Source organism: Phyllopteryx taeniolatus, chromosome 19 (assembly GCF_024500385.1).
Source record: "Phyllopteryx taeniolatus isolate TA_2022b chromosome 19, UOR_Ptae_1.2, whole genome shotgun sequence".
NCBI classification, from domain to species: domain Eukaryota; kingdom Metazoa; phylum Chordata; class Actinopteri; order Syngnathiformes; family Syngnathidae; genus Phyllopteryx; species Phyllopteryx taeniolatus.
In genome coordinates this window covers 15,002,196-15,029,125 of record NC_084520.1, presented here as the reverse complement: position 1 = coordinate 15,029,125, position 26,930 = coordinate 15,002,196, and the positions used below count along the sequence as shown (strand labels likewise).

At 40.9% G+C, this 26,930-nt stretch overlaps 3 protein-coding genes across 4 annotated transcripts; 1 reads left to right on the top strand and 2 right to left on the bottom strand.

Annotated features, from left to right (window-relative positions):
* Positions 1–7,724: 7,724 nt before the first annotated feature.
* ppp1cab (protein phosphatase 1, catalytic subunit, alpha isozyme b) lies at positions 7,725–16,701 on the bottom strand. Its single transcript, XM_061757344.1, has 7 exons — positions 16,280–16,701; positions 14,596–14,727; positions 13,577–13,807; positions 11,819–11,923; positions 10,314–10,537; positions 8,932–9,066; positions 7,725–8,550 (listed from the first exon to the last, which is right to left on the bottom strand). Exons 1-7 carry the CDS (start codon positions 16,332–16,334, stop codon positions 8,455–8,457), a joined length of 978 nt encoding a protein of 325 aa, XP_061613328.1. The 5' UTR covers positions 16,335–16,701; the 3' UTR covers positions 7,725–8,454.
* Positions 16,702–18,158: 1,457 nt separating this feature from the next.
* Positions 18,159–22,460, top strand: pelo (pelota mRNA surveillance and ribosome rescue factor). Of its 2 annotated transcripts, none has more exons than XM_061757336.1 (13): positions 18,159–18,388; positions 18,807–18,899; positions 19,102–19,252; positions 19,466–19,556; positions 19,979–20,142; positions 20,214–20,274; positions 21,098–21,259; positions 21,389–21,435; positions 21,503–21,576; positions 21,662–21,733; positions 21,936–22,010; positions 22,099–22,130; positions 22,328–22,460. In XM_061757336.1, the coding sequence occupies exons 1-13, from the start codon at positions 18,348–18,350 to the stop codon at positions 22,420–22,422; spliced, it is 1,158 nt and encodes a 385-aa protein (XP_061613320.1). In that variant the 5' UTR covers positions 18,159–18,347; the 3' UTR covers positions 22,423–22,460. The 2 variants fall into 2 exon arrangements, with proteins under 2 accessions (XP_061613320.1, XP_061613321.1); XM_061757337.1 differs by having other exon boundaries at positions 18,166–18,293.
* Positions 22,461–22,983: 523 nt separating this feature from the next.
* On the bottom strand, positions 22,984–26,318 carry LOC133469803 (progestin and adipoQ receptor family member 4-like). Its single transcript, XM_061757357.1, has 3 exons — positions 25,963–26,318; positions 24,735–24,953; positions 22,984–24,159 (listed from the first exon to the last, which is right to left on the bottom strand). Exons 1-3 carry the CDS (start codon positions 26,123–26,125, stop codon positions 23,726–23,728), a joined length of 816 nt encoding a protein of 271 aa, XP_061613341.1. The 5' UTR covers positions 26,126–26,318; the 3' UTR covers positions 22,984–23,725.
* Positions 26,319–26,930: the final 612 nt, after the last annotated feature.

The following is a 26,930-nucleotide window of genomic DNA, read 5'->3' as shown; positions in this document are numbered from 1 at the left end:
AATCATCATCTCATTATGGATACTTTTGTGAAACGCTTGATAAGAGGATAAAGTGAGCACGCCGAGGAGGAATGGGAGCAGGAATGTCCAGAGCAAAGCCGGCATGACACATAATCGCAGCGCAGAGGAGACGCACTGATGGAGGGATGAAGGGGGATCGAATTATATGCCACTTCCCCCCCCTCCCCCAGTTACGAGCAGTGAAGACACACGACCGCACTCACGCTGCGACTCACAATGGCCTCTTGCGGCAGAGTCACCGCATTGAACTGGCCAGAACATTAGGTACACTACACCTGCACAATCTCATGAACTCCGGAGTTGGATAGAAAATTGGCCTTTAACATGGTAATAAAAGTGAATGACAGGTGTATTACTATATTTTTTATTTTAGGCTAGCTAGATAGCTAGCTAGATAGCTAGCTAGATAGATAGATAGATAGATCACACTGGTGGATTGAAAAGCAGATGAAAAGTTGATTTACTATTTCCTTAAACAACAGTAAAGTGTCGTAAACAGGCAGGTGGGGGCTCGGGGAGGTTCGGGGGGCTTCAAGCTGGCGCAACAAGTTAATAAGACGTCAGTTGTCACACGACTGGCCACTCCAGCTCCCACATTTCATCGACCACCATTCCGTCCAGATTGGTAAACAGACATTACAAAGGCCATTCCAGAATTGGGGGGGGGGGGGGGATTAAGGTACCGACATTTTGGAAAAAGCAACCATTTATTTTATGATTGTTTGTGATCTTTGCAAGAGAGGCAAGTAATAAACTATCACATAGTTACATTTGTCCAGCTCAAACCAAGAACGGAACACTTTTTGCTCATGAGTATGTGTTAGCTGTGTTAGCTGCTATGCTAAGAACAAGAACAAACTTTTATATAAAAACTGAAAAAAAAACTTTGATAAGAATGTATTTTTTTGATAATATGAGTAACAGGGTTGAGTTTGAGTGAAACGCTCCATTATAGCTGAACATATGAAAAAACAGATGAGGACTTAGCACCTTAGGTTTACGTGAGCTATTGACGTGATACACACTTTTAAATCTTTAAAAGGACACGGCCCTGTCATTTGTTGCCTCGTCAATAAACACACACTTACAGCTGAGTACACTATTAAGTATTATCTAGCCATTAGCTAACTAGAGAGAGAGAGAGAGAGAGAGAGAGAGAGAGAGAGAGAGAGATAGATAGATAGATAGATAGATAGATAGATAGATAGATAGATAGATAGATAGATAGATAGATAGATAGATAGATAGATAGATAGATAGATAGATAGATAGATAGATAGATAGATAGGTTAGCTAACTAGCTAAACACTAGCTAGCTACGTACGCTGTACGTTAATCATCCTGTAGCTAGCTAGCTAACTAGCTAGCTAGTTAGATACTTACCATTGCCAACATGAACATGCCAGATTATATTGGCTCAGATGTGTTTTTGTAACAATTTGGGGCCTTTTGTTCACGTGTGTTTGGCCCAGAACTTTCTCTTCAGCTGTTGTACAAGCGTTCTGACCTGAGATTTTGGGGGGGCTGCGATTGGGGTCGGCCTGTCAGTGTCTCCCTCAGGGCGGCGCAGTGACATTTAACTCAATATCCCAGAAGGATAGTGTTTCCCAACCCCCTTTCATCCTCCTCCCCGGCACCCTCTGCCATCTTCGAGGCACTACAAGGCAAGCTGGGACACTCGTGGGGGCGCTAACATGCCAGGACATCTTGCCAGGTCTGAGGGATTACTTTGTGCCACCTTAACCCCAACCGCCAAACCCGCCCAGCCCTTCCATCATTTGTGTACACTATCCGTGTTGCCAGATCTGAACAAGTGTTAAGTAGTGCGGGTGCGTGGGAGACGGCTTGGTGGGGGGCTGCGCAGCTGCATGCGCGACGGGGTTACGCAACTGATGAGCATCACTGCAAAATGAGGCGGACAAGGAGACATTTTCAGGCGCATGAGAGATGCACCGAAACGCATGCTCGGAAGTGACGAAAGTACACTCTACTTCAGTAAAAATACAGAGACTTGGAAAAAGTCTTGCAAAAGTAGAAGTACCAATTCAACTTCTGTTCTTATAAGTGTAAAAAAAAAAAAAGAAAAAAAAGTACAGACTGAAATGCTGGCCAAAAGGAAAGTTTTACTGTCGATTATATTAAATACTTTTTTTTATATATGCGTCATTAGAGTCTGAAAGATCTGTCTGTAGCTCTGTACAAGATCGAACCTCTTGTGATACAGTAGTAAAAAAGTAAGCCCACGAGAATGAGTAAAAACAATTTTTTTTAAAAATAAAGCACGGAACACCTTGGCCAATTCCAACATCCTATCTTTGTTAAGCAGGATTTTCTGCAATGACGGTGACCAAAATAAAATTACAGAGTGGACTTGACTGACGTAACACACTTCGGGTGTAACCATCTCCGATTACCCCAAGATGGTACCTAGTCATTGAAGAGAAACTAGCGCAGGGCTCCCACTCATTACAACAGCTAGATTCAGCATAATGGTGAGTTAGCCGAGTGGGAACAGTGTGGGGAAGTGTCACTTTTCATGTTCCCAGTGCGCCGCGCCAAGCAAGGTCTGTGAAGGCATGCTCGGATGAGTTTGGTGTAGAAGAACCTGAGATCCCTGAACTACAGTACATAACGTAACCTCAAATCAATTACACATTTGGGATGCACTACAACGGGAGATTGTGCGCCAGCCCCTACAGAGCTCATATTTCTGAATTTAGGGTAGGGGGGCTACTACGACTACAACTACTACTATACAGGGTCGGGCCAAAAGTGGGTATACACTTTTTGAATTACAGGTACTGTGGAAAATGGAGATTAGAGATCATTAGAGATTGAAAGGAAATAAACTGGTTTTATAGTGTAATCAAGCCGAAAGTCACACACACACACACACACACTCACACACACGCACCGTAGTATCAAGAGTGTTCCTTTAAAAGGCGTGGCCTAGGAAGTGACATCAGAATCTGCAGTTAGTCTGCATGTTAGCATCTACTCCATGCTCCTTGTGAGTGTTTTCATTTTTTCGTCGTGCGTTTGACCATTTTTCCCCGTTTAATAAATGGCTGAAAGCGCGTCCCCAACTTTTATCTGAAGCTCACCCGTAATCGGTCTTTATTGACTCAAATGCACATGCAAATGAAATCGGCCGGCGAAGAGTTGGCAGGAGGAAAAGTTGAATTGAAAGACACGAGTGGTATTGACAGTGAGGACATAATTAGTAGCGGGCAATAAGGCAATGGATAAAGGAGCTACAGTGTCCGCGTTCGCCGGGTACTTTTGACAGCATTAGCTAATAGTAATAATAGAAGTGGCAGCTGAGTCTGTGAATCCAGGATTCCTCCGCTGATATAAATAGAGCAGGTGACACTGTGATGCTGGGCATGGCACCACGGCAGCTTCACACACTTTTTAATTATGAATGTGGAACCATTAGGAGAAAACATACATGACAGCACTCACAGAAAGTTAGGATATCGGGGTGAAATTTCAGGATGAATCGAAAATGCACTACGATCGTAACAGGTGCACTGAATTTAATCTTCTCGATGTCCAACTGTCGAACATTTCTGTACTTTTAGCACAACTTGCTGTTTTTTAACAGGGAACTGCATGGCAAAATTCACAAAAGGTCATTTTTCAAGCAATGTTAGCGTAGAGTCCCAGGTGTAGTCTAAAGTCAGTCTTTTCTAGGGATGGGAATTGATAAGAATTTAACGATTCTGATTTTATTGATGATAATGCTCATTGATTCTAATTGGGTGAGGGAATGAATTAATACCAATGATATATGATATAATTATATGATTAGGACTGCAACTAACGGTTAGTTTAATAATCAATTAATCAGTCGATTCATTTTTTCAATTAAATCGAAAAAAAATAATTTCCCCATTCTATTGAAAAACAGGACATTATTTCAAATTGATAGTGCAGAAAATACACAGAAATTGATTAGTGTTCAGTTACTGGTTTGGTCTGTAGCATGTCAGAAAACGGGCAAAAATGTTGATTGTTTTTTTTTTTAATGTAAAAGCAGATGGTTGCAAATGTCTTAATTTAATTAAAAACAAAGATAATCAGTCTTTTTTTTATAGAGAACTACATAAATCTGAGAATATTTACTGTTGAGAGCCTGGAATTTGGACCGTTTTAGGTTTAACAAGGTCTCTAAATGATTGATTATCAAAATTGTTGATTAATTGGATAATCGATTAGTTGTCCATTAATTGATCAATTGTTGCACCTCTAATACAATGTTAGCGTCTAAAGTCCCTCTTGTCTAGGGATGGAAATTGATGAGAATTTAGAGAGTTTGATTCCAATATCGATATTGCTTATCGACTCGATTCTTATCGACTCTCTTAATCGATTCTCATCGGGTGATGGAATGGAATAATACAAATGATGTGATTATTTAATATGACAACACAAAAGATGATTCTGCAAAGTGCTTTGCGATATGGACAAAACTGAATAAATAATAATAATAATAAAACAGTTGTTGCGCTACAATGCAACATTAGTCAAAAACAACATAAACGAAAGGATAATATGTACAGTAGGCGTTTTGATATCGCACTACGACACTTGACCCCACGTTGGAAAAGTTCAGAACCAAAATACACTTTTTGCGCGTGACGTCGTTACTTATTTGTAAGCGGAATCGATAATTGGAATCGTCAGCCAAGCAAACAAACGACTCCTAGGAATCCAATTACTGTTCTCAAAGAGAACCGGTTTTCGATTCCCATTCCTCATCGGAGTCCAAAATGTAATGTTTGCAATATTGAGGCGGCCGAATCATTGGACCCCAGGGATCCCCCCAGGTTGTTCGCGCCATTCCTCACACTTAAGACTGCAATACAGAAGACGCTGGGGACATGGCGGGAAAACCACACTGGTGGTCAAAAGCGGCTTTCACTCTTGACTGGCCAATTCAACATCCTGCTGGCAAGCATTCACACCTATGAAAAAGTTTGGGTCTTGAACCGAACATGCATGTTTTTGGAATGTGGGAAGTAGTGCCCGGAGAAAACCCGCACAAGCATTGGGGGGGGGGGAACTTGCAAACTCCACGCAGGAAGGCTGGAGTTGGGATTCGAACCGCAACCTGAAAACTGTGAGGCAAATGTGCTATTGAACTTCTTCTTTTCCTATATTATTTACATACCTTTTCCCTCTCGCGCCTTTGTTTTTTCTGTCACTCCCCTTTCAAAACTTTGTTCTGTTCTACGGAACGACTGTAATTCTCAATCAGCATCCATCAGAATACAAAGAGACCACAGAGACCGTTTAAAAAGTCCAGTGACACAATAAAAACAATAACAATGTTGTAATGTTTTTTTGATAAAGACACTAAAAACACTAAAAATAATACTGTCACACAGACCAAAAGGAATAAGAGTAACCATTTCTCAGTGACTCAGTAACCTTCAATTACATTAGTCGTTTTTCGCAGAGGATAAAGAATAGATGCCGTGCTGGGATTATGTAATTTAATTACAAAATGTATGTAATTGTAATCCATTACATTACTGGGAGGAAATGTGCAATTAAATGTATAAATTAATGTTGATTTTGGTAATTTCCATGATTACAATTTTAGTTACATTTGAAAAAATAGCCACAAAAGCTTGGATTTTTTTTTTTTTTTTTATATTCATTCGTCCTTCTAAAACCGTCGCTTGTGATTGGCTCTCTCGAGTCATGTGCCATTCTTCCATAGTCTCAAATATGACATAATTTTCCAAATATGAACAATGAAATACATGAATATGAACACAAAATTGTTTCCCTCTATTTTATGAACTAACATATTGTCCATCCCAAGAATAAGAAAGAAAAAATGCATTACGTCGGCCTGACTCTTATGCCATTGAAACAAAAACGTTAACACACACGTTAGCGTTAATAAGAACGTACTAACAAAAACATGCTAAATTAACTAACGATAACTGGAAAAAAAATACATCTTACCTGTGTGCGCGCTTTTCAAAAGGATTAGAAGTACAGATATTTGTTTCCAAATGTAGGGAGTAAAGTAAAAAGTTGTCATAAAAATAAATACTATAAATAAGTACACATAAATGTAAAATCTACTTAGGGTATTCCTAATACGGCTAATATATTTGTTTAAGCATTGTACGTTTGTTTTCTATAATTTAATATGGCCCTCAGAGGATTGAATAGCTTCCCCACCCAGCCATGTCTTTTAACCATTACATTTCATTATGTGCATGCGTCACATTATATTTAGCATAGAAATATCCCGTTGCAGACAGCATGTGGGATTGCATGAGCGTAAACGAAATCTCTCTCCAGTTTCGTGATACCGCTCGGAAAAAGAAGAAGGGCCGCTCAGTGGCGCGCATACCAGGATGCGTGTACAGTATTACTATCTGCGGCGGACGGTGGTTAACAGTCATTGTACACTTCATTAGGTACACATGGACTAGCTAAAGAAAACCAATGAGCCGCCAGCGCGATGATAGAAAATAGATTGTTGTACAACTTCAATTACAGATGTCCAAACTTCCTTTTTTTTTTTTTTTCTCTCCCCTACAGAGGACCACAACTAAATCAACACTGTTCACTTTAGGTCAACCTGCAGTAGATATAAAATGTCTACACACCCCTGTTCAAATGCCAGGTTTTTGTGATACAAATAAATAAACAAATAAGAGGCCAAGATAAAGTCAAAATATTTCCACCATGAATGTGACTTCTAACCTGTACAATTCAAAAAACAATTCATTTTGAGAGGTTAAGTAAAGCACTGAGATAATGTGGTTGCACAAGTGTGCACACCCTCTCAAAATGGGTTTGTGGCTGTGTTCACAATGAACCAATCAAATTGAAACATTTCAGGTGCCGCTGATTGAACTAAATAAAGTTGAGCTGTTCTAGTAGACTTGATTTTTTTTTCTTTAATTGAATTGTACTGTTTATAGATCACATTAATAGTGGAATGTTTCGATTTGATCTCATTTTTTGCATCACACCAATGTAGTGTTTTGAATAGGGGTGTGTAGACTTTTTAGATCAACTGTATGCTAAGCAGTTAAATGTACTGAAAGGAAAAAAAAAAATGCTGTTCTTGGTGACAAAGCAAAATGTTAGTGTGAGATTTTGTAACATTCAAAATCTAGACTTTTTAGATATCCTTGTAACAATAATTTATTAAATACTGTCTTTTATCTGTAAACAAGCACAATATTTTAATTTTCAAATATTTTAAATGCCATTTTTTCATTATTTTCTACTTTAAAAAAATATTTTAAATACAAAATACATTGTGATTTTGTTTCCCTTAAAAACAAGTGCAATATCTTAATATCTTGAAACCTTTAAACATTTTATAACATACAATAAAAACATTTTTCTTCAAGAATAATTTTTTTCATTTTAAAAATCATTTCAAATCCCTTTTTTTTTTTTTTAATGTGATATCTTTCGCTTTGAAAACGGCCCGCAGTGAATGAGTTCATAATTAGCATCGCTGGTGAGTATGATGCATTTTCATTCTTCTTTTTTGTTATTGGATTTCGAACTGATCCGGATGAGTAACAGCAACGTGCTGCTAAGATTGCATTTTTGCATAATATGGTGGTATGAAGGTTTCTATAATTGCGACGGACGAGCCTAGAATAGTTCAACTTCTGTCGCATACAAAAAAAACGGGTACACACGGGACGCTGTAGCTCAGATTCTCGCTTTATTGGTCAACTTGATCAAAGACTACAAAACGAATTCACAAAAAAAATCTCTTTCAAGTAATCAAATCTGTACAAACCTAAACTGTACGGGGTTTTTTTATTTTTTTTTACAGCTCTGGCTCATATGAATCTGAAGAGTTGTGCATGTGTGTGCGTGTGTGCGACATGCACGCACGCCCCCGCGCGCACACACACGGAGATTTTACAATAACGGTGGGACAGGGAAAACAAAATATGCCCTCCCTCCGGGAGGACACACACGCCACCTGCTGGCAGGGGTCTGCTGGCAAAATTTCATTGCGTCGGCCACGCGGCCGGCCGAACTGCTTTTTCAGTCAAATCGCTGTACAGGCGCGCTCTGTGGTGTCAACCTTTCCACAGGAAGAGTGGCAGGAGAGAGAGAAGGAGAGAGAAATAGAGAGAGAGAAAGAGAGAGAGAGAGAAAAGTGGAAATCGCTATTACTCACACCAAGCGTACAACCCACCCGCCCGCCATTTTAATGCGCACTGGCACACAGGGGCGTACATTCACTCGTTCGCACACTCGCTCAGACAATATGTAACAGTAAATGTTTTCAGAAGTACAGATTTAAAAAAAGGGGGAGAAAAAAGCCCTGGGTAAAGGTTTGCTTTCCGGCTGTCTGCTGAAAGAAAGGAGAGGTAGAAAGGGCAGGGAGGATGGGGACAAAGGTCGCGGGGCCCACTACTGCTGTCATTTCTTAGCTTTCCTCGGCGGGGTGACGGGGCGTCCCGAGCCCATGCCGCCGCCTCCGCCGTAGAACAGCTTCTTGTCTGCGGGCTTGAGAATCTGGCAAAGGAAAGGAAACACAAATGCACTTCAAAATAACCTTAGCGGACGTTCACTGTATACTGAAATAAGGATCTCGCCTCAGTGTGCTCGCAAATTGACCTGCTGGGCCTTTTCAGTTGAACACAAAGCTATTCATCGATTATTTCAATGGCAACAGAGTGGATGCACAGGTTAATTGCCACCTTCGCTGATGAGCATTTAATTGTTCTGCTTGTCACTGTTTGCTGCTGGCATAGATAGCTGAACAAAAGATACATTATTTGTGGTAAATGCATACATTTGGGGGCCAATTATAAGGAAATGTGAGCTCATGAGTGGGCAGGCATCGCCGCCTTAAACAGTCGCTGCCCGTGAATGGCGTCTGGCATTCCATCTCACCTGGAACGAGCACATGAGGGTCTCGTCGACGCTCATCATGGCGCCCGCGTTGTCGAACTCCCCGCAGTAGTTTGGGGCGGAAAACAGCGTGACCAGCTGCCTCTTGGCAAAGAACTCGTAGCCGTCCTCGACCACCTGAAACAGAAAGGACGGCTCGGAATTGAGGAACATCTCCAATCGGAGCCACTTCACAAACGCCGACTTTTTCTAGAGCCCGCCCCTAAGAAGTTGGGATTGGCTGGTCAGTTGATGAGAACGACTACAGAAGAGACAATTGAGTCTGTTTGCTGCCACCGGCTGACAGAAGCGAGTACTTCATCTACCCTCATTTTGCACGTAGGGCAAAGCGTTGCAGGCGTGAACCTGAACCAGCGGCGTGCAAACTTTTGTGCTCAAGGGGCCAAAGTTGATTTTTTAAAATGGAGAGATAGGCCAGGTCATTCGTAGCTAAAGCATAAGGAGAAGAAAAAAAAAAAAGGAAAGAAAAGAAAAGAAAAGAAAATGAAATAGAGAAAAGTAGAATGTGGGTGTAATTTATTAAAATAAAAAATAAATTATACATAATCTCTCAAGGGGAGTTCAACTCACACTCTGCTAATATATAAACAAATTAAATAAATGACACAAATATAATTCCCAAGCTTTTATTGTACTTTATAATAAAACAAAAAATGTTAAATGTATATGCAAATGTGTTTATCATTTACAATAATAAATACATTTATAAAATGTTAAATATACACTATATGTAAAATTGTTTGTTTTACTTTTTTTTATTATTATTATTTAAAATAAATCAAAATTTTGGGGGGAATTTTTAAGTCTCGTATTTTAATTGTATTCTTTATAATTTAATCAACCAATTATCTAATACAATAACAAAGTTCAACGTATATCTAAAGTTTTACATTTACATGTATAAATACACTAAATAATTTGAAATGCGCTGTATCTGTAAAATTGTTTCTTTGCGCTTCATATTTTTTATTTACAAATAATTTTTTCATGAAATACAGTTTCATTTTTAAAAAAGTTAAAACTCTGAGTAAAATTAAAACTGTAATTGCCTATAGATGCCTCAAGATAGAAAAAAATAAAAGTCCATTTCAGCTTTCTTTTTACCCAAATTGAGCTCCTCAACTCACTTCCATGCTCCCATGGCAACCAGGATACCACCAGATGGCGCCAAAGCAACACTGGTATTGCTTTGGCCTGAGCATAAATACAGCGAATTAGAGTTTTTCAGCGGTTTTATTTACAATCAATCAATTAAGCAATTATTAATGATACATTTATTTATATATAAATATTACAGGACTGTTGATATTGTAAAACAAGGGCGCCTGCGGGCCCTACTTTGCCCACCCGTGCCCCAAACTGACCTGATGGGCCCGGCAGATGAGGTCCATGTCGTGCTTGTGGAGGAACTTGGTGACCACGTCGGCGCCGAACGTGAAGGAGACGCCGCGGTCGTTCTCCCCCCAGCCCAGCACGTCCTTGTCGGGGTCGGCCCACAGCAGGTCGCACAAGAGGCCCTGGTCGGGCACGTCGGTGGGGCGCATGACCCTTCGCACCTGCTCCATAGACTGCAGATCCGGAGACAGGCCTGGCGGAGGAAAACGGGAAGAACGTCACGTGCCTTTCTGGTTCCAGCTTTGTGGGACTTTGATTGCTGCGGGCCGCACAGATGAATAACTCTGGCAAGCGGACTGTATGTTTTGCTTCTCGTCCGGCGGAACAGCACGCGATCAGACGGGGAGACGCGTTTGCCCTCGCGATTATCGCGATCGTCTGTTTACATATTCAGCATCGTGCGTGTTGATGGTTGAGACAGATGATCGCGCCGCTCCGGACTGTACGCTACTAATTCACAATTCGAGGAACGCTTGGAACGATCCGGTCCCTGTTATAACAGCAAATACTGCAGTCTTCACTCATGACAGAGGTGGGAGGAAGTCACAATGTGCAAGTCTCAAGTCTGAACCTTCAGGTTTTCAAGTTACTGTGGGAAAAACAAAAGTTGAGTCTTGCACAAAATTTCAAGCAAGTCAAATCAGGTCATACAATCATAATAACATAAATTGGAGCAATAAAATGTTTTCCGTTTATCAGTATTACCACACTACCGGTCGCCTTACATTGCTTAATGACTCTCTGTACTTTTGAGTTGATGTCATAAATGTATACTTTGTCACAGTGGCTTGTTTGACTGTAGCACTAGAGTGGCTCCAAATACCAAATATTATTTTCTATTATAATAAAGTTGTATTTTTTTCAATTCCCTTTGTAAAATTTGATTTTCTTGGGGGGTTGGGATGAAAATTATTATTATTATTATTATTATATTTTTTTGAAAAATAAGTATTTTTTTAGAAACAAAATTGTCATATGTCATAAGAGAATGTCTCTTTTCCAGAAAAAAAATATTTTTTTAAAATTCATAATTAAAATATGACATTACCTCAAACTTTGACTTTATTGTAATAATATAACTTTCTCAAAAAAAAAAACTAACTTTATTCTCATATTATTGCAACTTTTGTCGCAGAAAAAAAAAATACATCTGAATGTTACCTGAACCTTACAACCTAGTCTACAAAATAGGAGACTTTTTAATTGCTATAGCATTTAGGGGTACACGTGGTAGTTATGTTTAATAGACCACTGCAAAATGGTCATTGGCAAAAATTCTCCCCTGCAAGGGATCACTCGACCGAGCTTTGTCAAATACATAACTGCTACTACTAGTCGTCAGTAAGTATGACTCTTCCGTTGCGAGTCAAACCGAAATTAAGATGGCACAGGGCCTTGAAGGTCGGGAGACGGCGGTGTTGACAGTAAACGCCCGACAGCGGCGAGCGAGTGTTTGTTGTTCTTGTGACGCTACCTCCATGGCAACAGAAGATCTTCTCGTCAACAATGGCGGCGACGGGCAAACAGTTGAAGCAGTCGGTGAAGGTCTTCCACAGCTTTATGTTGTACCGCCTCTTACCTGTGCACCAAAACAAACAAAAAATATTATTGGTTTCTTATCTGGACACTAATAAAATCTCAAGGCTCAGCCTGTTGCATCACATTCTTAACGAAGCATTTTATGTAATAGCGGCCATAAACAGCAGACGGGCTCACATTGCTTGATCACGCGGTTTAGCCCGAGAGCGCATGTAGCTTCAGGTTGGCGGTGTACCAACACTGATAACTGAGAACTAACTTCAAGGCTCTTTAGAGGCAAACCCCTTCTTTCTCCATGCGTGTGGAAGTCGAAACCCCTTTTGAAGCATCTACTCTACATTAAGAACAGTGGAACCTCTAAGGCCTAAAATTGTAAAAGTGGTACAATTTTTTTTTAGGTTTATCAAATTTTCAGGAAAAAAAAAAAATTTACCTCATAAGGCAAATCATCCTGTTACAACACAATAAATAAGATTAGGTTTGTTTGTTTTTAATTTGTTGTATCTTGTATCAAACTGCATGTTTTTTTTCTTTATTAAAAGATACAGTAAGGACATACTGTAAATATAAAGAATTAAAACGTTTTTGTCCTTTTTTTGCTTCACTTCAACCGGAATTGTGCTGCTCCTTTTGGTGTGCGCATCTTGGCCACATGGGGCAGTAGAACACAGACGGGGACACGCACAAAGAAGAGTTTCACAACCGGAATCAGTAAGCTCCAATAATATTTTTCGCAAAGGATGAATATATGCCTATGAGTATCGTTATATTGTCTGTACACGTGTCGCTCCACCATTTGTGTTCAAATATCCGTTGCTTAGGGGTTATAACACCGCAACACCAAGGCTTTTCGTTAGCGCGTCCATGGCGTTTTGCATTGTTTGTTGACATGAAGCTAAACGGCCATGTGGTTGTTCTAAATGCACGATGTATAATTCTTTTTGTGTTCAGTTTGGCAGCAAACCTCAACTGGGATTGGCAATAAACAGCAACAAACCTCCTCTTTTTTTTGGAAGAATTGCAGAAAGAAAATAATTTAATCTCAAGGCACCAATGTATAATAAGGAAAATAGATAACATGACAAAATGAATATGGATTTCACTTTCAAGTTAAATTGTACCTAAATAAATGTTTTAAAACAAACAGTTCTGAAAGGTTAAAATGCAAATGTGCTTACAAGTTCAATATAATGGAACTGTACCCAAGCGGTGATTCTTTTGCTTACCACTAGAGGGAGCCTGTGTAACACTGAGAATCACTGGACAAAAGCGTTGAACTCCACGTCTTTGGCTTTTTGGGTAGAAGATGTTTTTTTTTTTTTTTTTTTTTGATTGAACAGACGCTTACGTAAATAGCGAGTAGCTGGATGCGTAATTGCCAGTGACTTGCACGGAAATGCCCACGGAAGCTTGCCAACGATTTTTTTTTTCTTCCCCACTCCATTACGTGACGTCAGGCGTGTTTAACTGGCGAGTAGTTTTACTTGATTTTACAGTGCCTAACTTGCCTTTACAAGTGGATGCCAGTTAACTATGTTAAAATGTTAACTTAAAAATGTAAGAGAATGATCTAGTTGCTATGTTGTGGTATCCACTGTTTCTTCTGCTTGTTCAACACTGTTGCAATAAACTCAGCCAAAAACTAATTACGTGAACCCGTGAGACCAGAACGTGAAAAAAAGTGGCGACTTACACTCATCATAGAAACCATATATCCTGTTAATGGAGGCACACTCGTGGTTTCCCCTCAGCAGAAAAAAGTTTTCTGGGTATTTGATCTTGTACGCCAGCAACAGGCAGATGGTCTCCAGCGACTGCTTGCCTCGGTCCACGTAGTCTCCCAGGAACAGGTAGTTGCTCTCCGGTGGGAAGCCGCCGTATTCGAACAGCCTCAGTAGGTCATAGTACTGCCCGTGAACATCCCCTGTTTACGCAAACAGATGGACATTGGCCACGATGTTTCAAAAGTGTGAGTATCATGCTGGAAAGGAGCAACGTAGCATTCGCAAAGTAGCATTGGCTAAGGAAAAATGATGGTCATTGTTTTCCAAAATAAAAGCAGATTTTTGCAAATGTCTTATTTTGATTAAACACAAATATAATCAGTCTGCTTTCATCGAGGACGACAGAAATTTGATAATATTTACAGCGGAGAAGCTGAAATTCCGAGGATTTGGAAGGTTTTAAATTAAACAAGGTTTCTACACGATTAGTTGATCATCAAAATAGTTGTTTATTAATTTGATGATCAATTAGTTAGTTTGATTAATTGTTGTGCCTCAAGTTTAATTCTCTTCTGTTTGGTGTGTCACTTTTACAGGAAACTTCATCTGGGAGTGACCCAAAAAAAAAAAAAAAAAAAAAAAACACCTTGAAGCAAGCACGCTGTGCCTCTTATTTAGAGAACTGTGCAAGCAGGAGTCCTCATTTTCTTTAAGTGATGTTATACGATAGCCTCCCAATTCTTGACAGGCACTGAGGAATACTTTTTAAAAATGTGTTTTAATACATGTAAATGTGTTTAAAGCCTCCGGGCGGGGTAAAAGTGTTACAAAAGAATGTTTTTATATTGTCTCTGCATATTGCGGGGTGGGTGTGGAACATATCGCTGGCAATATAATGTAATACACGAGGGATACGCTACACTGATAACAATTTCCTCAGCATTCAGTGCTAATAAGTACTTTGGCAGACATCCCAAAAACCTCTCACCGCAAATCTTGAGAGGCGCCTCGAGTTCGAGCAGGATTGGCTGGCTGAGGAAGAGCTCCCTGGATTTGAGGCAAAGGCCCCGGATTTCATTCTCTGTCAACTGGACATTTTTGCCAGGTCTGGAGCCTTTCACTGCCACCGGTGGGAGAGAGAGAGCATGCGTGAGAAATCAACAATAAACCTCCAACTAAAGACATAAACAGACATCAGAAAAAGTATTCCATTCCAAGAAAACTAGTGTGGCCCCAACGCAACTTCCAGCTGCATTTAAACAGCATTTTATATCTGTTTTTAAGAGCATAATATTTCAGACGGTTAAAACTGTTACAGTGGCACATGTCTGCGTCCTTCATTTCCTTAAAGAAGACAAACCATTTTTGTTGCGCTTTACTAAAAATCAGAGATCAGTGACAAAAGATAAGGGAAATGTTGTGGTTGTATTTTATGAAACTGATATTTAATTTTACATTTTTTGCACATGCAGTTGTCATGTTCATCTCCATCTTATTATTAAGGTGGACTGAAAGTCACTTTGGACATGTATGCATCTTTGGTTATGTATTTAAAAAAAAAAAAAAAAAAAAGTGATACCTTGACTTTTAGTGCCCCAACTTCTAAAGTTTTTGACTTACAAGCTTCACATAACTGACTAATTAAAAGTACTGGAATGCTCTCGTGTGTGAGCAAGGAGAATCACAGTAAACACAAATCCAAAATGAGAACACGCACTCGCAAGGAGCTGCTGTAGACCACAACTCACACCCAGAGGCTCACATGCAGACTAATGGGCCAACCTGACTCCACCTCTTGGATGTCACTGACTAGCCCACGCCCATTAAAGGCACACATTCAACACACGAATACTACAGTATGTGCAGCAATTAACACTTTTTTTTTTATACGCCATTTTATTTTTATACGCTTTTATTTTGTTTTTATTGTGTTTATTAAATACACAAAAATGTGTTTTTGGGGGAGCTGGTCCAAATTAAAGTCATAGCAATTCATTTCAATGGGGAAATTTTATTTTAAATATGACTAAATTGGGTTACAAATTCGCTTAAGGTACCACTGGAGGCTAGTCAATTTTGTAAAAACAGCTGTCATTTTCGCCACCCAGATTCTTAATAAAGTGCTCCGAAAGGAACTTGGAACATGTAAGCATGTGTAAATATATTATATATATATATTTTTTTAACTATATAAATGTTTTCAAAAGCTATTTTTGAACAATACATTGACTGAGTCGTTGCTAACTTCTGCAGAAGTGGGTCGCAACCACTGTTGTACATTGTTCCCCTTGAAGCAGTAAAGCGCTAATGATTAGTAGAGCCAAATGATTGCGCGCGCTGTTTTTGCCGTAGTTTACGAGTTTGTGGAGAATCTGCTTTCCAACCTTTAAATCGAATAAGAAATGCATTTATATTTAAATGCGTAAAAATACGTAGACGATGGGCAAAATAATTTTGGTAAGCCAATTCCGTTTTAAAAAGAAAAAAAAAAGGTTTTTGGGTTGGTGAAACGCTAATATTAATTCGTTAATATTGTGTTTTGAAAGGGGGAAAAGGGTAAATAGTGAGAATTTATACCTAATAGAGCATCGTTTACTCGGCTATGAAACTTAGCTTAAAATGGCTACCTCGCTCGGTGGAAGAGGTATCGAGCGAAATTGTGCAAGTCTTACCTTCCAGTAGACGCTGAATGATGGAGTCGATGTTCAGTTTGTCGGCCTCCGCCATGATTTCCCTCAACTCCAAATGTTCGTTTTTTTCTTACAAATAGCTACAATGCGAGGGCGTAGTAGTGAGTGATAGCGGGTTCCTGAGTAACAGTTTTGTTTTTCAGCTCAACTAGTTTAGCGATAGCGCTTAATCGGCTATCGTTAGCCAGTGAGCTCGCTAACCTTGGGGGAGAAAAGAATGGGCAAAGCCGAACGGCCGTCTTTATAGATTACGGAATAGCTGACAATCACTTCGAAAACTGAACCGAGTCAATTGTTTCCCATGAGATATCCGAATTCAAACGAGGATTGTCGATGAATTTCGTTGTTCCTGCCGTGGCTGCTTAGCACCATGCCATCGACAGAAAAAAAAAAAGAACACTCAATGAGTGTTAGCGTGAAAGGTTGGGCGGAATTGGCGATACAAGATGCCGGTTGCCTATTGGTCCGTGCGGCGAAGAGGCGGGGTTAGCGAGATTCAATATTTTTGTGCTTCGGTCGTTTCTGGTTTCTGTCAGCATTTACTCACACGAAAGAAATCAGTCATTTAAATGGCAAGCATTCACCAAATGAACACAATTTTGCTGTACACCACGGACACTGTGCTATTTAAACCACTCACGTTCGTCCTATTCATGTTCACCAACGTTTTATGCGCTTTTTTTTTTTTTTTTGTACTGTATGAAGGGACATCCACGGGAGCGGCAAGAATGGGAGGAATGTACAACGTACATTGGCATCGGACTCGCAATGACGCAATGACCCAGCCTTTCCCACCGTGCGTGCGCGTGCGTGAGCGCGTGCGCTGTGCGAGCCCAGACTTGTGGACATGTGTGACGTCAGCCAGACGTTCCAAACTGTAAAATATGTACGTGTCAATAAAGTTTATTATTTATTTTAGTGCCGCTCACTGCGCCCTGAAATCTACGTCGGTAATGCCGACATTTTGGATGTGGCATATCTTGTCATAATGTTTGTACTGGACTTCGCGCAGTTAAAATCAGCATTAAGCTGACTCCGTCATATTTGCATGTTTTGTTTTCTATACTGCGTTAGCTGTTTATTCCGAGTATGTTCATTAATGTGCACTGTCCCGTCGGAATAAAGCAATACAAAAATACATACATAAAATACAGAATCAAAACAACTGACATTTTAAAGTTAATGCAAGAAATAAAAACAAAAAATGAATCAAAATCCAAACAAATTTAAAAAATAACACACACACAAAACTATTTAGTAGTCTTGTAGTAAGTGAATGCACTGAATTTCATGTAGCGCCTTTCTATAAAGTGCACAAACTTAATGCCTACCATTAATCCATTATTAAATTATTTATATTGACCAGGTGTCACCAGCATGGTGCCAGCGGTTACCCCCAAGTAACACTAAAATTAGTTCACTAGTGATGGGACATTGTGGTCTCCTAGGAACATTTTTAGAAGTGATCATTAGAAAATTCAAACCCTTGCAGATATTTAGAGAAAAAAAGGTGTTGCATATGAATATATATCTGGTTCCTACCTTGTTCTATTATTGTGAGAAATCATTAACATGATCGGTTTCGTCACACAGATGAACATAATTATCAATATTAATATCTAATTCAAGGTAATTTGAGTAAATTTGCTATTTCAGATTTGTGTATCTAACTGGTAGCCCTTCACATTAATCAATACCAAAGAAGTAGCTTTCTGTATAAATAGGTTGGTGGCTACTGATATAGACGATATAAAGTTTACTTAGTGGTGAACAAACCACATACAATATGGCGGTGATGTTGACGTACGAATCAGTCTATGGCCAAAATACCCGGATGTTACCGCCCATTCGTATTTTTTTCACCCCATTTTCTGTTATGGCGACGTCACCTACGGACGCTACCACCTTTCATTTGTTTCTTTTCGTGTACAAACTTTATTCATTTTCACGTTGACCGCTAGTATGAAGCTCGTCACGAGGCCGGACGCTGTTAAACGTTCGTGAATCTATATCATTTTCTCTTCAAAAGGGCGTATACACAAGAGCGACCATGAAGCTGCTTCATCGGGACATTGAAAAAGATAATGCCGGGTCAGTGAGCTAACCTAGTTAGCCATCGTAGCTAGCCCTGCATGCTAACCTCTTTTTACAGCTGTTGCCCACGTGCCACGTACCAGCACGTTTGTTGATATCTGGTGACGAAAATAAGACATCTCATAACATTTATTCATATGCATACTACCAGGCTGTCCGGACGTCTCGCCAGCTAGCTGAAGTGTAAACAAACCAAATAATACTGAAGTGATGCTATGTGTAGTATGCGTCTCCCAACTTCTATTGGGCTATCATGGCATATACTCTATATTGGAAAAAATCCCAAGGCACATCACCAAACAAAATTTATTTACAAATGTACTTTGTGTCAATCTGGGCCTGTCTCGATATGCTGAGTGAAGTTTAGACATATTGAGTGACACCATCATCACTCACCTGCCATCCACTTTTGCAGTCAGGTGACTCTGATGCCAGAGGAAGCAGAGGACATGTGGCACACCTACAACCTGCTGCAACATGGGGACAGTCTGAGAGCGTCCACTATAAGGTACCCGCCCGGGTATTGCCGTTGAATTGTTCGAGTTATTCGATTAATCATTGAAACCCTAGCTGAGTGACCTATTTAGCTGGAGTTGGGTTGACCGGTTGGTCTGCACCGCCGTCTGGCATCTCTGTAATTGTCAATGAAATCCAGCACACTTCCCCCCCCCCCCCCCCCCCCCCTTTTTTTTTTTTTCTGAACGCCACAGAAAAGTACAGACAGAATCCACTACGGGAAGCGTGGGCAGCTCCAGAGTTCGGACAACTTTGACGCTATGTGTGGAGACCATCGACTTTGACACGCAGGCCTGCCAGTTGCGAGTCAAGGGCACCAACATCGAGGAGAACCAGTACGTCAAGGTCGGCACTCGTCTCCAATAATTGACTAAGGTTGACTCACAAATGTCTCCTAAAAATAGTTAGGGTTCTTCATCTCAACAAACCAAACCAATAATAAATGTCTGGTAAAATCAATACCTTCGTGACAGTGTTAAAAAAAAACAATTACAATATAGTGTTTAGCGAATCCATTAGGTTCGTTTTAAAATAAAGTTTGTGTGCTTCACTCATCAGATGGGGGCTTACCACACTATTGAGCTTGAGCTGAATAGGAAGTTCACGCTCGCTAAAAAGAGTTGGGACAGCGTTGTGTTGGCCAGAATCGGTAAGCGGGAATTGTGTGACAGTTACGGTGCCGTGAAAAAGTTCCCCCACTTTAATGTTTAAGCTACAATGCCATTTTTAAATGATTTTATTTATTAAGAAGAAGAAAAAAAAGCCACCCTCAGCAGCAACAACTGACATCAAGGGTTTTCTATAACTGGCAATGAGTCTTTCACAGCTCTGTGGAGATATTTTGGTCCACTCGTCCTTGCAGAATTGTTTCAATTCAGCCACAATGGAGAGTTTTCCAGCATAAAAGTACTTTTCAAGGTCACGCCACTGCATTTCAATCAGATTCAAGTCCAGAGTTTGACGAGGCCACTCCAAAAGCTTCAATACTTTTCCACAGCACCGTATGGATGTTGAAAATGTTACTTTTGCACGATATGGTCCATTCACGCTTGTGCGCGGACTGCGCCGCAGACGAGGCGTGCGACGCAACGCAGAAGGCGGACGTGGCTGCGGTGGTTATGCAGGAGGGTCTGGCCAACCTGGTGCTGGTGACCCCCGCCATGACGCTACTGCGTGCCAAAGTGGAGCTCACCATTCCGCGCAAGCGGAGGGGAAGCTGCACCCAACACGAAAAGGTGCATCTGTCCTCCAGTTGTTTCATGCAGTACGGTAATCGTATGTGAGTTTGACTGGCGTCTCCTCGCAGGCTCTTGAAAGGTTCTACGAAGCCGTCATGCAGGCCATACTTCGCCACATTAATTTTGATGGTAAGACTTTACTGAACTTACAAAAGGTTCATTTTCAATTTTCACTCAAAAGCCCTATATATTTGATACAAATTTATTTCATTTCGTGACGGGACACGTAACTTCAAAAATTCGTATCTCAAATCATATTTCCCCATTGAAATGAATGGGAATTTCATTAATCCGTTCCAGCCTCCTTTAAAAAAATTTTTGGGGAATTTATTTATTTTTTAAATAAGTAACACTCAATAACATTGTACTTTATAAGAACTGAAAGTAATGACATAGTTAAATAAGACGTAAAACATTGAAACAGTTTTTGCCAGATCTTGGGCTTTAATTCAATGGACATTGTGCAGCTCCTTTTGGTGTGTGCACCTTGGCCAGCTGGGGGCAGTATATTACAGACATGTTAGACTCCTTCGCAGGGGCGGGCACGTGCACCACACATTACCCTATGTGCCCCCTTTGCTCCATTAATGTTTTTGTTTTAATTTATTTTATGTTTAGTTTGACAGTAACCAGCTAGGAGAGTGGCAATAAACAGCTTGAAACCTCTTTTTTTTTTTTTAAATATATTAATTTTTCTATCTGCCAAATTGCTGCTTGTTGTGAAATGAGTTGAGTTGCATTCACTGCCACCTCACAGCGCCCATATCTCCAATTTTGGCTCGCAAAGTCAATGGAACAAATCGACCCGGCGACGGCTTGACCTTGCAAAACTGGTAAATTGGGTCACTCATCTCTCAAGGCAGCACTTTTGTCAAACCTTTTGTGAGTGGTGTGTGTGTTTTATTGTGGTTGCTGCGTTCCGCTCTTGACTTGCTGTTCGCTTGCTCCTCAGTGGTAAAGTGCATCCTGGTGGCCAGTCCGGGCTTCGTGAAGGACCAGTTTATGACGCATCTCTTCAAAGAGGCCGTGCGACAAGACAACAAGCTGCTACTGGAGAACCGACCCAAGTTCATGATGGTCCACTCGTCGTCGGGTCACAAGTACTCACTCAAAGGTGATACGGGGAAGTCTTGTAATGTTAAAGTCTTGCTCAGTAGCAAGTCTTGTGTGTGTTGGACTGGAAAGAAAAGATACACCATAGAAAGGAAGCGTAATGTGAGCGCTCCTGCTTGGTGTTTTACAGAAATCCTCTCAGATCCCACAGTGACAAACAGGCTGTCTGATACCAAGGTGACATTCCTCTCTTTCTGTATACAGCATACAGTGTTGATTTTTAAGCGTGATTCTTCAAATACAGGCTGCGGGAGAGGTGAAAGTCTTGGAGGACTTCTACAAGATGCTCCAACATGAGCCTGACAGAGCTTTTTACGGGTTAGCATTAGTAGAGCGTGGTGATTTTTGACCAGCATTCATTTCAAGTGGTGATGGACTCGTATCTCTCGACGTTTCCTCACAGTCTCGCTCACGTGGAGAGAGCCGCAGAGGCCCTCGCCGTCGACACTTTACTGGTCAGCGATAAGCTCTTCAGGTGAGTAACATACGTGTTTCCCAACCTTTAATCGAGCCAAGCCACATATTTTACATAAGAAAATCTCACTCCACCACCTAAAAAAAAAAAAAAAAAAAAAATGTCAGTGTATATACTGAAATACTGATGACCTCGTCTCAATGTAGTCACGGTACACAGGGTGAATTCTATGCTCACTGCTTGTTATTGCGTGTCTGCACAGACATCAGGATGTGCCCACAAGGGCACGCTACGTCCGCTTGGTGGATAAAGTGAGAGACAGTGGCGGCAATGTCAGGTAAGCCTGGGAAAATAAAATAAAACAAAGCAGAGCGAGGCCACATTTGAGGTGATTTGTGGCTATAAAGTTATTTTTCTTCACGCAGAATATTCTCAAGCCTTCACGTCTCCGGTGAACGTAAGTTGCTCAAAAAATGTATTTGGTCTCTCTATATAATTTTTCCCTCTGGGGGGCAGGTCTGGAATGTACCCCACCCCCCCTGTGATAAACAGACTCACTGTATTGATTGTATTTGCAGCACGCGTATGCGAGTGGTGGTTGATATGTTTTAGCATGCCGCAATCAGTGCAAGTCATTCTACCTCGTTTCTTTAGAACTGACTCAACTGAGCGGAGTTGCGGCCATCTTGCGGTTTCCCATTGCCGAGGTTTCGGAGGGCGAAGACGACAGCAGCTCAGATGATGATTGAGTATAAAAACATGGATGAATAAAAAAAATAAAAAAAAAGTCTGAGTCTTGTGTGTTGTAAATATGAAGTGTGTATTGCTTTATATAATTTTTGTTCACCAGAATTCAGAGCAAAATGGATTTATACAGTAACTGGCTAAACAACTGAATTCACCCCATCAATCTACTGTCCCCAAAGTAAACCAACACAGGAAAAGATGCAAAAATATACAATTTATTTTTTTTTAAATAACCATTTTGACCACTGCATTTCAACGAGCTACTGTACAAGTCAAGTAAGCAGGATTTTTCCATGTGATGGAGGTTAAGCACCAAGCTTACCCTAGTGCCACCAGGGCTAAAGTGCATTTAAAAATATATACAGTATCTTTAACCCTTACATACTGTTTATTTTCGATGCGCACATTGTATGCTCAAAATTGACCCAGCCCCAGAATATGCTCAAAATAATTTTCTAGATCATATACTACAGATCTTGTCTGTCAACATTAATAAATGGATTATTCCTTAATATTTCATAGAAATCATTGTGGGTGCACCTCTCGCGGCACCCTTTGACCTGTTTTTTTTTTTTTTTTTTTTTTTTTTTTTACTAACATGCATTTTAGTCAAATTTATGAGGGGTGGAATTAAATCCTTTAACTGCATTTGTTGGTACTGTGTGGATGCTACAAATTTCGTGTACAGAAATTAAGACAGCAAAATGCTAAACGGTTAGCAATCGTTATTAGCATTAGCGCGCCAGCGATTACCATTTTAGGTTAAAGAAAATGCTACGATTCAGCTCACTCATACATCACGTATGTACATTACAATTTTTTCCATTACACATCCAACAGTTTCTTTAAAATAATTTATAGACGGTTCTCTGTCGAGTTTGGAAACATTTTACCTGGTTCAATTACGGCGTGCGTCTGCATTAAATGTCCGAGTGAAACATGGGTTCTAGTGGCGCAAACAAAGTTCCGGTGGACTTTTGTTTTTTTTTTTTTTTTTTTGTTTCGGCGGAGCTTCGTGGCAGAAATTTTGCGTCGACCTATTTTTGAAGTCGACTAAGCAGTTTTTCGACTTTTTTTTGCCTCCCCTTCCCAACAGCCCTACATGACATTTGTAGTTTAAATTTGTTGATTCACTTTCAGAAAAGTCATCAAATCGCAGGGTGAAAGAATGACATTTGAGGGATTTTTCTCTCTGTCATATGTGAAACTTGTGAACATTATGTAAGGTTTAAACTATACGTCACACCCCACTGACTCCTAAAAGTCAAATCTATCAACCCAGCTTGTCATGAGACCATTTGTGGGTCACTCTACAGGACACTGGTAGTTCTTGACCCAGGTCAGATCCTCCAGCGTTCCCCAGTGGAGGTAAATAATGGAGCAGATAACCATAACGTGCATGATCTGGTGACTGTTACCCCAGTTGTCAAACAGGCCCGGGACGAAGCGCTCGGGGATCTGGACCACATTGACCAGCCCGCCCAGCACGGCCAGGGAGTCCATGATGACGAAGAGGCGCAACGAGTCGGGGCTGCCCACCCCGCTGCCGTACGCGCGGAACAGGAAGAGGCTGAAGCGGAACACGGCCTGCCACACAAAGGCCCGCAGACGCAGGACGTTGGTGCGAGCCGTGGTGGCACAGTAGATGCCGTAGGCCGACAGGAAGATGTAGGCCAGCATTGCGGCCTGCTGCACGGCCGGGAAGCAAAGGAGTGTGATGTGGATGATCGGAAGGGCACCTGGGGACAAAGTGGAGCATGGGAGAAAAATTTACAGCACAATATGGGGTTCTTCTAAATAAAGTAATTCCCTGTTATTTCACAGCCCCGCTATATCGCAGATGTTTTGTGATTAGAGCGTATTCCCACTCAAAAGCTTTGTATTTGCCAATACGGGCCACAAGATGGCAGAATTATTATTTTTTTTACTTTTAACTGACTAACTGAAGCTCCTCCCCCTAACTTTAACCTACTTCCTCAACAAAGTTTTGCAGCGAATAGGCTAATTTGTGAGTGCCGAACCGCGAATATGCAGTACTATAAATGTTTTCATTCATTACTCGTACATACAATATTTTATGCTTGCATTTGGATAGTGTTTTAGCAGGTTCAAATATTTGGCCTTATATGTTAGCATTAAGCTAGCAGACTTGTGAGCCAAGGTTATATGGTTTGAACATTTTCCCGTTTGTCTTTTATGTCAGTTTCACTGTAAACTGACAAATGAGCTTGAAACGAGCACGCTTTGCCTGGTATTTGAGGAGCCCTGCAAACAAATTTTGTAATTTTTTTTTGCCAAGGAGTCAAGATCACACCTAGCGTGTTCACCAAGCAGACGCCGACCATGTCCAGCGAGAGCAGGGTGTCGTACACGTGCTCCCCGCCGACGTGGTTCATGAACACGTGGTAGAGCACGGAGCCCACCGTGGGGCTGAGGCAGGCCAGGTAGTGGACCACGCCGATCCAGACGCTGTCCACCTCCCTCCAGGGAATGCTGAAGGGCAGCAGCACCAGAAACAGGAAGAAAGGGATCCCTGAGGAACACCAGGAGAGGTTTGAGGTTACCGATCAATTCACCCGTCCACACAGAGGAACCTGACAAATGTTAATAGCCTTTGCTTCCCCTCTGTAAGAGTGTTACACTTAATCAACTTAGTGGATAGTCAAGGAGAAAATTGAGCATGAAGGTGATACGCTGAGATTTTTAGACCAGGGCAAGACAAATGAAACCTAAGAGAAACTGTTACAGAAAAATCTTTAAATACTCTTATATAAAACATCTGTTCAAACACAAAACAGGGATGGGAAAACTTGCGTTTATTCAATATCCATCTTAAGGTCCGCTCTTTGTCCTCGCTAGTAAGGCACACTCTTATAACAACTGTTTCACTAGTGATAATTTTTCTACTACTCGTGCCACGTTTGGCCGACTAGAACAACCTTAAAATGGATATCAAGGACATCGAATAAATGCTCCAATATCCTTTAACATTGAATAAATACTCAAACAGCTTTATGGAAAGACGAACTATTGTTGTTACACTTTCCTAAAAAGAAGACTATTGATGCAGTTTCCGAAAAAGACTCCCTACATTTGAAATCAAATCAGAACTTCCTACTCCTTACTTGGTCAAAATGTTACTTTTTTCCAACCTCCGTGGCTGACAAAACACAGTCTGCTTTTTTGTTTGTTGCGTTTTACTTTTGAGTTGAATCCCTACTTTTCTTTTAACCAAGTACCTGCACTTCAACTTGAGTACGAGTACTTTTTGCCACCTCGGACTGCATTTCCATACTCATCTGCTCAAGACCCAGTTAGCAGCGGGATATTTCCAGGACAGGGATTCCCAGGGCAGATTACAACTAATCCCATTATCCTCATTACACACGCCTGTCAAGTCAGTTTGGAAAACTGGCCACAAGTGAGAGTATAGTGGACATCTGCAACTTCGTACACGTTCCCCTTGCAAGAACCTGTTGTTTATTTAAGGCTAATAAACAGTCTGTTATAACACGTGTCAAACAACAAGGTGATCGACTTACCATGGCTGTAGATGTTGCCCAGCTCATTGTGCATGTAGAAGAGACTCCGCGCACACTCGTGAGCGGTGGACACTGGCCGATAGCCGGTCAGGACGTATTTGTTGAACTGAAGATGCGTCGGGGTTTTGGTGAAGTCCAACAGCCGCGGGCCCGGGTGAACCATCGTGACGACTTCCCGCAGATCCTACTTCCCCGTGCATCTTACGCCAGGCCGCAGGAGGCCGCGACATGGCCGAGACCTCCGCCAGCCATCGCGCAACTCTGCTGGAAGGACGGCAGAGGCGAGCAACCCGTAGCTGCTCGGGTCGGAGTGGCACGCTCGCGGCCGGGGCCAATCAGTGCACGCTTCTTAAGGATAAAGCAGGGTTAATCCTCACCAAAAGGCCATGCACGCTATTGCCTCTCATCTAAGTGAATAAGTCAATCACACCTTAACCTCATTGGAAATAGATCATTGGGTGTTTTTTTTTTTTTTTTTTTTTTTTTTGGGGGGACGACAAACAAATGTAACTCGTGGCAGTTTGTGGCATGTGCATCATGTGCGGCCACACAGGGCCTTCTTTTGGCGTTAATTTTGCTTGGCAAACCAGGTCAATTTGTGCATTATCGCCAACACCTGGATTTAAGTGTGTCAGCAAAACAAAAAGTTTAAAATACAATTTGCTTGTTGCACATGCGCAAGTAGATGAAAAATGTACTTTCATTGTCTCAAATTTTAGGGGCAGTCTGGCGGGAAGCCATAATCAAATCATTGGAGTTTATTTGGGGAATTGTGGAGTCGCTCACTTTAGAAGAGATGCAGGGTGGGGCTCTTGGGGAATGATGGGGAAAAGAAAGTTACATTTATAAAAGCAGATTGCCAAAATGATTGCAATAAGGTTCATTTAAAAAAAATAAATAAATAAAAAAAATGAGCATTTAGTTACAAAAACAGATCATTTTAACCTATTACGTTTTACAGTTTCATA

What these genes read in the sequence shown, in the direction of transcription:
- pelo (XM_061757336.1), top strand. Translation starts at nt 18,348, where the DNA reads ATGAAGCTGCTTCATCGGGACATTGAAAAAGATAATGCCGG. An exon ending in GCTGCACCCAACACGAAAAG is followed by an intron (nt 20,143 to 20,213) that starts GTGCATCTGTCC and finishes GTCTCCTCGCAG; the next exon opens with GCTCTTGAAAGGTTCTACGA. An exon ending in GACAGTGGCGGCAATGTCAG is followed by an intron (nt 22,011 to 22,098) that starts GTAAGCCTGGGA and finishes TTCTTCACGCAG; the next exon opens with AATATTCTCAAGCCTTCACG.
- ppp1cab (XM_061757344.1), bottom strand. Translation starts at nt 16,334, where the DNA reads ATGGCGGAGGCCGACAAACTGAACATCGACTCCATCATTCAGCGTCTA. An exon ending in CATTCAGCGTCTACTGGAAG is followed by an intron (nt 14,728 to 16,279) that starts GTAAGACTTGCA and finishes CACCGGTGGCAG; the next exon opens with TGAAAGGCTCCAGACCTGGC. An exon ending in ATATGGTTTCTATGATGAGT is followed by an intron (nt 11,924 to 13,576) that starts GTAAGTCGCCAC and finishes TTTGGTGCACAG; the next exon opens with GTAAGAGGCGGTACAACATA.
- LOC133469803 (XM_061757357.1), bottom strand. Translation starts at nt 26,125, where the DNA reads ATGGTTCACCCGGGCCCGCGGCTGTTGGACTTCACCAAAACCCCGACG. An exon ending in GGGCAACATCTACAGCCATG is followed by an intron (nt 24,954 to 25,962) that starts GTAAGTCGATCA and finishes GGTGTTCCTCAG; the next exon opens with GGATCCCTTTCTTCCTGTTT. An exon ending in CTGCTTGGTGAACACGCTAG is followed by an intron (nt 24,160 to 24,734) that starts GTGTGATCTTGA and finishes CTTTGTCCCCAG; the next exon opens with GTGCCCTTCCGATCATCCAC.